Genomic DNA, 12,518 nt, shown 5'->3' with positions numbered 1-12,518 from the left:
CAATCCGAAGCCAGGAACCAGGAGCTTCTTCTAAGTCTCCCATGTGGGTGCAGAGGCCCAAGAACTTGGGCCATCTTCTAGTTTCCCAGGCCATAGCAGAGAGCTGGATTGGAAGTGGAGTAGCCAGGACTCGAACTGGTGTCCATATGGAATGCCAGCACTGCATGTGGCAGCTTTATCCACCAAGCCACAGTGTCAGCCCCAAAACACAAGTTCTTAACCTCTTAAGCCACAGTCGATCCACACAGATAAATGTTAGAATATTATTTTAAACATTATTTACTTATTTTCATTGAATTTGAAAGGCAGAAAGAGACAGACAAAAATCTTCCATCTACTGGTTTCACTCCCCGGGATAGGCCAGACTGAAGCCTGGAGCATGGAAATCATTGTGTCTCCCATTTGATTGAGCCGTCTTCTGCTGCCTGCCAGGGTGCGCGTGAGCAGGAAGCTGGAACTGAGGCAGAGCCAGAACTCACACCCAGACACTTCACCACGTGATGCAGGCATCTTGAGCAGCGTCTTTCTCCCGCACCAAATGCCCACCTCGTGTTAGAACGTTTTGGCTTCAATCATTCTGTTTGGTTCTTGAAACCATTTGATTTAGTACATTAAAGAATTCATGTTTCTGGGGGCCAACGTGGAAGCATAGCCGGTTAAACCGCCATTTGTGATTCCAGTGTCCCATGCCTGAGTGTGAGTTTGAGTCCCATCTGTCCCACTTTCGATCCAGCTTCCTGATTAATGTGCCTGGGAAGCCGGCAGAAGATGGCTGAAGTACTTATGCCCATGCTGCCCATGTGGGTGAACAGGATGGAGTTCCTGGCTCCTGGCTTCAGCCTCAGCTGTTGCGGCAATTTAGGAAGTGAACCAGCAGATGGAAGATCGCTGTCTCTCCCAGTCTATCATTCTCTATCTGCCTTTCAAATAAATAAACCAATCTTTTTAAAAAATTCATATTTGCAGACACATAATTTCCCTATATTTGAAAATATATTATATGTAATGTTATTTGGGATAGTCAGAGAGGAACCAAACCAAAAATAAAGCTACCTAAATATACTTGAATGATTAGTTAAAATAAGTACTGGTTTTTTGTTTTCATTTCTTTGTATCTTGTTTATTTATATTTTATTTGTATTAGGGAAAGGAAAAATAAAATCCATAACCTTTTTCTCTTTATTTAAAGGTTTGGGCAGTTTATTTCTTCCACTTTGCCAACCTTTGCAGTTTGTGAGAAATTTGTAGTTATGGAAATAAATAATGAAGAGAAGCTTGACACTGGTGAGTAGACTCTGGAGCTTAGAAAACATAATGGTTGACAATTACTATGCCCTTTCTTCTGAACGATACATAATAGTATTACCTAACTTTGCTCATTTTACTTTTTTTTTGTCCTTTCACAAATGTATTTGCCTTATGTCCAACCTAAACAATATATAGAAGGATAGATTTCCACAAAATTTAAGATGTGAATTTTACTTTAACAGCATAAAATCGTTCCTGTTGGTATACTCTTGTGGCATCATTCCTTTAAATAATAAATTCTTCCAGTATGACTTGACAATTATCTCATTTTAAAAATTTATATACATATATTTATCTTTTCAGAAATAAGTTGCATCCATGTTACTACTATTTTATTTCCCTATTAAATATCTAGTAGTCACTTGGACAAAGAACATTTTACTAGAGTCATTTTATTTAAGTATAATATTAAAACATTGTGAGTCCCTGGGTACATGACAAGCAGGTTTTTGTTTTTGTTTTTACTTTCCTCACTTGGTGTATCTTTTCCCCTCTGTTCCCATATATTTTTCCTGTTATGTATTCCAGGACAGGAGAGTTACTTGGAAAGCATTGAAATGATCTATTACATTGACTTTTTTTTTCCTAAAGATTTATTTATTTATTTATTTGACAGGTAGAGTTACAGACAGTGAGAGAGACAGAGAGAGAGAGACAGTCAGAGACAGAGAAGGGTCTTCCCTTCATTGGTTCCCTCCCCAAATGGCCGCAACGGCCGGAGCTACACTGATCCGAAGCCAGGAGCCAGGAGTTTCTTCCTGGTCTCCCATGCAGGTGCAGGGGCGCAAGCACTTGGGCCATCCTTCACTGCATTCCCAGGCCACAGCAGAGAGCTGGATGTGAAGTGGAGCAGCCGGGACTAGAACCGGCGCCCATACTTGATGCTGGTGCCACAGGTGGAGGATTAACCTAGCGCGCCACAGCACCAGCCCCCGCATTGACTTCTATAATTCAAATCACAGAGTAGTATGTTTCTTCAGCATTACTTACACTACTACCTTGTTATATTATTCCAAAGTAGTTTCACATACATGATTTCCTTTAAACCATTACACCCCTGCTATACTTATATTGTAGTAAGTATCTCTGCCTGGCAGAATTCTCGCTGTTAGCTGTCCGGTCCTTAGTATACCTCTCCTGTGCCTCACAAATAAGATCAAGTGTGTAGTCACAATTTTCAAAGGAGAGACTGAGAGAAGTTAGAGACTAAAGGACTTGCTGCAGATCACAGAGCCTGTTAGTGACAGATTCAGGAAAAGGACAAAGGCCTCTGACCAGTTAACCTATGGCCAGTCTGTTTAGAACAACATTGATTTTTTTTTGTGAAATAAATTAGCAGTAGATGAGAAAAATAAAGATAAGATCAATAGGTAACACTGAAAGTTAAACGCTCTATATAATCTTACTACAACTTAATGAAAGATGCTGTTATCCCAGAATCCCAGAAAGATTAAGGTAAAATAATGCTAGTGAAGGTAATACCACTGACTACATTTGGGGTTTTTTTTTATTCTTTTTTAAAATTTTTTATTTATTTGAAAGACAGAATTACGGCAAGAGGTAGAGCCAGAGAGAGAGGTCTTCCATTCCGCTGGTTCACTCCCCAAATGAAGCTGAGCTGATCTGAAGCCAGGAGCCTGGATTCCGGAGTTTCTTCTGGGTCTCCACTTGGGTGCAGGGGCCCAAGGACTTGGGCCATCTTCGGCCATAGTGGGGAGCTGGATGAGAAGAGGAGCAGCCAGGACTCGAACCAGCACCCATGTGGGATGCTGACGTTGCAGGCTGGAGCTTTAACCCACTGCGCCACAGCGCCAGCCCCTCACTGATTATATTTGAACTCAAATAGTTCAAACCAACAGTCTAAACTTTTAATTACTACATTATTCTATCATATACAAGCATTATTTCTAAGTTGTCGATAAACATAATGTAAGTAAATGTGAATTATGAAGGAAAATACTTTAAAGGTCCTTGGAAATATATAACACACTTATTTCAAGGGTGAGAAACATGGAGAAAATTATTTCTCTTGTTGCCATATTTCTTTGCTATTAAATTCAGTAGCCACAGGACTTTCTTAAAGTTTTCTTTGATACAGAATGCTATAGTGGGCATGTATAAATTCATACATTTTTCTGTTGATTTACGAAGTTCATTAGACTGGTATTCTCATCACTTTATTGCCATTTGAGATAATAAGGTTGAAGTACAGTGCTAGTGTTTCAGTGTGTGACTTTAAAAAACATTTTTTTAAAATTTATTTATCTGAGAGACAAAGAGAAAGACAGATGCAGAGCTCCCGTCCACTGGTTCTCTCCCCAGATTCCCACAATGTCCAGAGCTGAACCAAGCAGAAGCTGGGAACCAGGAACTCAATCCAGCTTTCCACATAGGTGGCAAAGACCCAGCTACCTGAGCCATTACCTGCTACCTCCCACGATGGTGGCTGGAATTGTGAGCATAGCTAGTACTAGAACCCAGGCACTCTAATATTACTTATTTATTTGAAAGGCAGAGCAACAGAGAGAGGGTGAGAGAACCTTTCATGTGTTGATTGACTCCTCCAATGCCAGTCAGAGCTGGCCCAGGCCAAAGCCAGCATCCCGGAACTTCATCCAGGTCTCCCTCCTGGGTGACAGGGATCCAAGAACTTGGACCCTCACCACTGCCCTCCCAGGCACATTATCAGGAAGCTGAATCAGAAGTAGAGGAGCCAGGACTCAATCTGTCACTCTGATATGGAATATGGAAGTGTCAAGTAGCAGCTTAACCCACTTCACCTGCCCACTCCTCCAACTAATGTCTTAACCAAATGCCTACCCCTAGTGCATGACATTTATATTTATCTCCTATGGACTGAAGCCTAGGTAAGATATAATATGTGGGGGCCGGCACTGTGGCGTAGCGGATTAAAGCCCTGGCCTGAAGCGCCAGCATCCCATATGGGCACTGGTTTGAGTCCAGGCTGCTCCTCTTCCGATCCAGCTCTCTGCTATGGCCTGGGAAAGCAGTAGAAGATGATCCAAGTCCTTGGGCCCTTGAACCCACTTGGGAGACCTGGAAGAAGCTCCTGGCTCCTGGCTTTGGATCGGCACAGCTCTGGCCATTGCGGCCATTTGGGGAGTGAACCATCAGATGGAAGACCTTTCTCTCTGTCTGTACCTCTCTCTCTAATTCTTTCAAATAAATAAAATAAATCTTTTTTAAAAATATGTAATATGTACTACAAAATTAATACCACTTTTTTTCTTTCAAGTGGTGTACACAGTATTAAGCATTTACACCTACTAGTAAAAAATGGCTTGACTAATACTGCACAATGATACAATAATCAATGCAAAATCATATGAATGGGATCACAGGGTGATGCAGTGAGGGAAAAAGCAATAGTTTGAGAAGAAGTTAACCTAGAAATTGCTTCTAGAGCTCTTTGTTTTAAAATGTGTTTGAAAATTAAGGGATGCATAATTGACAGTGAGAAAACCTGACTTAAAGAGACTTTTTAATGTGTGTACAGATTGTCTATTTTAGAAAAATTTTTTTAAAAAAGTAGTTTTTATTGCAATTTAGATCATATGGCATGCATTGATAAGGCAATTTGCAAATTAGTAGTGTATGCTGTTTAGAAGAGGGTGGGATCTTGAAATCCCCTTAGTGAGCTTGAAGCATCTTTAATGAACAAGTTGCCAAATAGGCATTAAAGGTAATAATAGTCTATTGCCCAAACAAATAGAAGTATATAATCATAGTAAAGGTTAGCCTGAGGCTCAGTTCTAGAGTAAAGGAAAGTATGCTGACTGGGACTCATGAACCAATAGCTGCTCGCTCTTAGAACTGGTGACTGTGTGCTACTGCTGCCAGTCCTGCGTGCTTCAGCCCTGTCCACTGACAGCCTCTGAGCTCTCTTCCTTCCTTTCTTCTCCACTGTCTCTTTGTATTTGCCTCTCTTCTGTGCATTTTAATTCTAACTTTCTTTTATAATCAATTTTTTTAATAAGTTCACTGTTCCTATCTTCACTTTTTAAATCTGGTAAGTGTAGCTACATTCTTCAAACAGAAACCAGAAATTAAGGCCTTGGGGGTCGAGGTTTTGTGAGTATTTTTGTTTGTATTGTCTTCATTTGATGGAGAGACTGGGATTATTCATATGAACAAAAGGGCTCATAGCTTTTTTTTTTTTTTTTATCACTAGTTTCGAAAATGCCAAACAGAAATGCACAGTTTTCAGGGTTCCAAACTAACATGATGTAACTGACCCTTTGTCTTTTCCACTTTGATGGAAAAAAATAACTTTTCTAGAGAAAAGGATTTCTAAAAGATAAATTTTTCAGTGAGATTTCAAAGAACCCTGTCGGATGCTTTCTCTTCATTGTAGTTAGTGTATTCATTTTCATTTTAGGAACTGAAGAGGAGTTTGGAGGTCTCGTGTCTGCTAATCTTATACTTTTGAGGAACAGACTTCTAGATATCTTGCTAAAATTAGTTTATACATCCAAAGAAAAGACAAGCATTAATTTGCAGTAAGTAAAACCTTTTTGGAATTGATCATACCCGTTGCTAATATAGTTAATTCATGTTACAGGAAAGCAGGGAACTGCCACTAGCTTTAAATAGACTTTTTAAAATAAAATCCTAAATGTGTAGTGTCTCAAGAATGAACCCTAGTCTTATTTTTATTAATTTGAAATTGTAATCCCTGACATTGATGATGTATCTCTCTTCGAATAGAGCGTGTGAAGAGCTGGTCAAAACACTGGGTTTCGACTGGATCATGATGTTTATGGAAGAACACCTACATTCTACCACAGTTACTGCAGCCATGAGGATTCTTGTTGTCCTACTGAGTAATCAGTCTATTCTCATGAAGTTTAAAGAAGGACTCAGTGGTGGAGGATGGCTTGAACAGACAGATTCTGTCTTAACTAATAAGATTGGAACAGTATTAGGTATGGGCTGTTGAAACTCAGCTGTTTTAAAAAACTATTGTGTAATTATGCTTCCTTTCAAATTTTATGTAAGTTTATACTCTGTAATTTATCTGATAATCATTAAGAGTTACGAATTTTAATTAATAATTGAGTGAAAAGCTTAAGAGATGTTAAATTTGACTTTTTAGATTGCTAATGAAATTGAAATCAGAGACAGGATATTAAGATTTGAAAACTCATGGAATTCCTTATGATAGCACAGTTCCCTTTCTGATCTATACGTAAACTCTCAGTAGAACTGAGTTAATAATATTTTTTTAAATTCTCAGTGTTTATTCTGTCATTTTTCAAACACTTACTGTTAGAAAATCAGACTTATTTGAACTGATATGTTTCTGTTTGTATAATGAGCTTAACATTGAATATATATATTTGAAGATAAGTCATTCAACTTTTAAATTACTTCTAAAATGCAAAATCTCACTGTAACATTACTTTTTTTTTTTTTTTTTTTTGGACAGACAGAGTGGACAGTGAGAGAGAGAGACAGAGAGAAAGGTCTTCCTTTTTTGCCGTTGGTTCACCCTCCAATGGCCGCCGCGGTAGGCGCGCTGTGGCCGGCGCACCGCGCTGATCCGATGGCAGGAGCCAGGTGCTTCTCCTGGTCTCCCATGGGGTGCAGGGCCCAAGGACTTGGGCCATCCTCCACTGCACTCCCTGGCCACAGCAGAGAGCTGGCCTGGAAGAGGGGCAACCGGGACAGGATCGCTGCCCCGACCGGGACTAGAACCCGGTGTGCTGGCGCCGCAAGGCGGAGGATTAGCCTAGTGAGCCGCGGCGCCGGCTGTAACATTACATTTTAAAATCAATAATTTTTATGTGTCTGATCTTTAGGAGCTTGCATCAAGAATATCTATTTACCCTTATCAGGTGGGGTAATTAGAGAATCAGAATTTAATATGTAGGTTATTTATCAAAAACTGTTAAAGTATCAGTATCTCAGTTCTGCTTGCAATACTTCAAATACCAAAGCAAATTGTAGGAATACAGAGCTTTCAGTGTAGTACTAGCTTATTTCACGTGTGTAAAATGTTTATAGAAACTTTGTATGTGCTATAAAAGGAAATGATGCTACTTGTAATTCACTGTGAAATGATTTCTTAAGAAAATGGTCTGCTTTAAAATACACATTTTACATTATCATTATAGGTACTTTCACACTCTGAAAAATAGATCACTGGTTTGCATGGACACTAAGGAAGATATAACCTTCAGCTGTGATTATTATGAACAGTTTAACAGCAGGAAATTTAGCTTACTGACCTTTATAATAGCCACTAGGGAATAAACAATGAGATGCACAAAGCAAATTCTGTTGAACATGTGAGTTTTATGTGCTAATTGACAGCACAGCCACTTAAAGGCCCAGAGCAGCAATAGTCATAAGATTTATGTACTGTGTGTGGTTTGCAAAATTCTTTAAGATTTGTCATCTCATTTGGCCTTCATGATTCTGCTGCCAGATATAGTTTTATAGTATATAAGTTGTATCTTACAGAAAATAATTCTCAAATTAGGAAATTAAAGCTGTTAACTACATAAGGTTTCTGGGCTACGCAATTTAAGTGTCTAGGGGTCTGTCTTCTCTTTGTTAGTCCTGTGCTTTTCCTGTTCCAGAAGAGGTGCTTTTACCACATCTATTCTGCCCAACTTCATGCCTTAGATTTGTTAATCCTCCACAGATAACTGCTTGGACATTTCATATGCTGCCCTCATCCCAGAGAAGAAATGTATATATTTATTCAATTTCAATTTAATTTAAATTTGATTCCATGTAGTTTAATTTGCCCAGAATATCTACCTGATATGTGTGTATATTTATATTTATACAGATATCATCTCATTTGTTTCTATATCTCCTAGATCTTTTTTTTTTTTTTTTTTTTTTTTTTTTTTGACAGGCAGAGTGGACAGTGAGAGAGACAGAGAGAAAGGTCTTCCTTTTGCCGTTGGTTCACCCTCCAATGGCCGCCGCGGTAGCGCGCTGCGGCCGGCGCACCGCACTGTTCCGATGGCAGGAGCCAGGTGCTTATCCTGGTCTCCCATGGGGTGCAGAGCCCAAACACTTGGGCCATCCTCCACTGCACTCCCTGGCCACAGCAGAGAGCTGGCCTGGAAGAGGGGCAACCGGGACAGGATCGGTGCCCCGACCGGGACTAGAACCCGGTGTGCCGGCGCCGCAAGGCGGAGGATTAGCCTGTTGAGCCACGGCGCCGGCCACTCTCCTAGATCTTATAAGCAACCTAACATTTAAACTTGTACGTACATTTACTGGTTTTTATCAGATTTTTCTTCCTAAAAATACCTTCCATGTAGCTGTAACTTGAATTTAAATTAATGCTTAATTGCAAATCGTATATTAAATGCTTTTTAAGATTAATTATAGGAGAAAAATAATGTAAGACCTTAGAAAGGAAACTGAGAACGCTGGTATTGGTTTTGTTTTATGACCTGCAGTTTAATCAAAATTCATTTTCCTATTAATGTATAAAAGACCATTTTATACAAGCACAAGACTTTTTTTCTTTATTCTCATAACTTCATTTAAAACTTACTGTCAACAAAAATCAATTCGATGTCTTCTAATCTTTGGGGCTGTGGAGACATCAGGCTCCAAATTATGGTATCACCAATCACTGCTTTTGTGACTTTAAACAAGTCACTTATTTTTCACATTATAACGATGGTATTGCAAATTTGGAACTTATGTGTTCGTTGTGATTTAGAGATGAGACGGTACCTGAAAGAACTTGGTAAATTGATATACAATTCTTTGTTAATTAGTAGAGCATACTTTAAAAGATTAATTCACATTGCCCTTAACAGTCAGTTGGGATAATATTTTATTTATTTATTTATTTATTTGAGAAGTAGAATTATAGACAATGAGAGGTAGAACAAAGAGAAGGGTCTTCTATCTGCTGGTTCACTTCCCACATGGCTGCAATGGCCGGAGCTGAGCCTATTTTGAACACAGGAGCTAGGATCCAGAAGCTTTTTTCTGGGTCTCCCAGGCAGGTGCAGGGGCCCAAGTGTTTCGGCCGTCTTCTACTGCTTTCCCATGCCATAGCAGAGAGCTGAATCAAGAGGAGCAGCGGGACTAGAACGGTGCCCATATGGGATGCCAGCACTGTAGGTGGAGGATTAACTTACTGAATCACAGTGCTGGCCCCAGGATAATATATTTTAGAAACAACTTAGCTGGAAGGCACAGTGAATTATGTTACATAGTAATTGCAAATATGTGCTTAATTCATCCTAGAAAAAGGAAGTTTAAAAAAAACGTGAATATCCCTTGAGTATCCCTTTGAAATATCATTGCTGCAAAGTAAAAATCTATTGGTCATTATTCACAAAAATGTTGAAATTTAGTCATTATCCTAGATTTGTTGTGGTTAAAAAAAAAAAAACTAATCTTTGAGTTGCATCTTGAAATTAGTTATTTAACAGAGGAGACAGGATTGATAGAAACACCCATCCTCTAGAAGTCATACTCCTGAGAGCTGGCCATCTGAGCAAGCTGTGTTCTGGAGAAGCCTGGGGTGGGCAGCTCAGCCACAGTGGGTATGGCCCTCCCAGGGCTTCCAGCTGCTCACAGATCATGTTGGAAAGAGGAATGTTTCGCTTTTTCTTTTGGTATTGTCTGTAAATTCATAGATTATTCAAGGTTAACTAGCTGATGGTGATTTTTCTGACAAATGAAGTATGTTAACCATACTATAATAAGTATTTTTTAAGTTATACTTTTATGGAATCTATATTTTGACTGTATTTTGAATGTCATTTCCTGCTTAGGGAAACATAAGCCTTAAGGTTAGAGAACTCTTCTGAGACCTTTTTTTTTTTATTATTATTGAGTAGAATTTGTATCATCTTGAGAAGTAACTTCAAACTGTTACTTGCTTCAGCTGTGTTTCAAAACCTGCATCCAAATGGACAGGATTGGTAAAGTCAGACAGATGGCCAAGTTAAACTTTTGACTGAAGGATGACTTCCAACAATTGGAAAATTAATTGCCTACATTAATCTTGTCTAAATAGAAACATCACACACACTGAGTTACTTCGTACTTCTTTCTTAATGCAGCATGGTTATCTATAATCAGTCTTGTAATTATTGTTTCCTTTCTCTCTTCTTAGGATTCAATGTGGGCAGGAGTGCTGGTGGGAGATCAACAGTCAGGGAGATTAACCGGGATGCCTGTCACTTTCCTGGTTTCCCAGTTCTGCAGTCATTCCTTCCTAAACACACTAATGTCCCTGCCCTCTATTTTCTTCTCATGGCATTGTTTCTGCAGCAGCCAGTGAGCGAGCTGCCTGAGAACCTGCAGGTCAGTGTGCCTGTCATCAGCAGCCGATGTAAGCAGGGTTGCCAGGTAGGAATTACCTAGTAAGATGTAAATGTGCCTGTTTGTACCCAAAAGTCACAATAGGGTAATGGGTTAATCACAGTAAAACCAACTATTGATTCCATCATTTTTCTCATGTTGAGGATTTAATTTGGAATAGAAGAATCTGGGGAAAAAAAAAAAAAGGCAGAATATTTATCCAAAGAGAAGTCCTTTGTCCTTTGTTGGCTTTTTTTTTTTTTCTAAAGTGGTTACTTTATATATGTGTAAAGACTTTGGATAATGTTTTAATGACTATCTAAAGGATTCTTTTGCTTGATGTGAATTTTTAAAGATTATTTATTTATCTATTTGAGAAGTAGAGCCACAGATAGTAAGAGGGAGAGACAGAAAGAGAGGTCTTCCGTCCGCTGGTTCACTCTGCAAATGGCCACAATGGCCGGAGCTGTGCCGATCTGAAGCCAGGAGCTTCTTCCAGGTCTCCCACCTGGGTGTAGGGGCCCAGGGCTTGGGCCATCTTCTGTTGCTTTCCCAGGCCATAGCAGAGAGCTGGATCGGAAGAGGAGCAGCCGGAACTAGAACTGGTGCCCATGTGGGATGCCGGTGCCGCAGGCGGAGGATTAACCTACTGTGCACCACAGCACCAGCCCCGATTGATGTGGTTTTATCTAAACGTATTATTTCATTTCCATAGAATTAAAATTGACTTGAGGAGTGGTTGTATACCATAAATTAACTGACTATATATGAGAACTTTTTCTGAATTTTTTTAAGATTTATTTATTTATTTGAAAGGCAGAGATAGAGAGGAGAGAGAGAGAGAGAGAGAGAGAGAGAGAGAGAGAACTTCCATCTGCTGGTTCACTCCCCAAATGGCTGCCTTGGCTGAGGCTAAGCCAGGCTGAAGTAAGGAGCCAGGAGCTTCTTCCGGTCTGGGTCTCCAGTATGGGTGCAGGAGCCCAAGGACTTTGGCTGTCTCCCACTGCTTTCGCAGGTGCATTAGCAGGGAACATGCCAGTGCTTCAGGCGGAGGCTTAACCTACTACACCACAGCACTGACCCCTCTCTGTGATATTAATTGGGAAGATGTGAGCAGATTTATAAAAGAGTTTTTAATTTTTTAATATTAGATAACATCCATCTCAGGAAAAGAATAAGGGTTATTTTGACTTCTAAGTGAGGACTGTTATGGGTGTCTGTACGTACTTTATGTTTGATCACTCTAAGACTTAGGAATTATAGCTGTTAAATTCAACTGTGTTTCCATCCTAATGCCAAATGCTATTCAAATCAACTCTAGTAGTTGACAAAACCTTTTAAGTGTAAACACTGAGTCTGTACCCTTATATTAAATCAAGATACAAATTCATGCTTAGCAGAGTTTGGTTATGTAATTTTTCAAAATATGCATGACACCATGCTCATAAAATATTATATAAAATGCCTTGAATAAATCTTCTTAATTTGGTTTTTATTTTGTTAAATCTTATCTGGAAGTAATCTAAAATTGAATTAGAACGTTTCTGAGAATGGAAAAGAAGTGAATTCTGTGTGCTTTCTAAAATGCTCCTGCTTAAAATCATCGGTTCTATAATGCCACCTCTCAGATATTTAATATGCATTTTATTTTTCTTTGCTTTCTTTAGAAAAGTGGAAAGCAGTGTTTTTAACATATATACCTAAGAAAGGATGATAACTAGTATTCAGTTTTTCTTTGTAGCTATGCAAATGAGTTTTACAATGTAGGGTGGAAGGATACCAAGACTGTTTATCATTTTTCACTTTAAAACTAATTTTGAAAAAATTGTAGAAAGTTAGGACTTGTGCGGGTCTCTGCTAAAAAAATAATAGTGACTAATCTGTCCTCTCTGACC

At 39.1% G+C, this 12,518-nt stretch overlaps 1 protein-coding gene across 7 annotated transcripts in view; it reads left to right on the top strand.

Annotated features, from left to right (window-relative positions):
* The window catches only part of WDFY3 (WD repeat and FYVE domain containing 3), a 309,773-nt gene that overhangs the window by 219,461 nt on the left and 77,794 nt on the right, over positions 1-12,518 (top strand). For 6 of the 7 annotated variants that reach the window (XM_062198527.1, XM_062198530.1, XM_062198529.1 and 3 more), the window contains 4 exons: positions 1,190-1,284; positions 5,708-5,828; positions 6,037-6,254; positions 10,436-10,671. In XM_062198527.1, the coding sequence (XP_062054511.1) occupies positions 1,190-1,284; positions 5,708-5,828; positions 6,037-6,254; positions 10,436-10,671 (670 nt within the window). The remainder of the gene's footprint in view (positions 1-1,189; positions 1,285-5,707; positions 5,829-6,036; positions 6,255-10,435; positions 10,672-12,518) is intronic. The other variant, XM_062198528.1, reaches the window with a different exon arrangement.

Source organism: Lepus europaeus, chromosome 8 (genome assembly GCF_033115175.1).
Source record: "Lepus europaeus isolate LE1 chromosome 8, mLepTim1.pri, whole genome shotgun sequence".
In the NCBI taxonomy this organism is placed as follows: Eukaryota; Metazoa; Chordata; class Mammalia; order Lagomorpha; family Leporidae; genus Lepus; species Lepus europaeus.
This window is presented reverse-complemented; position numbering and strand designations above follow the sequence as displayed.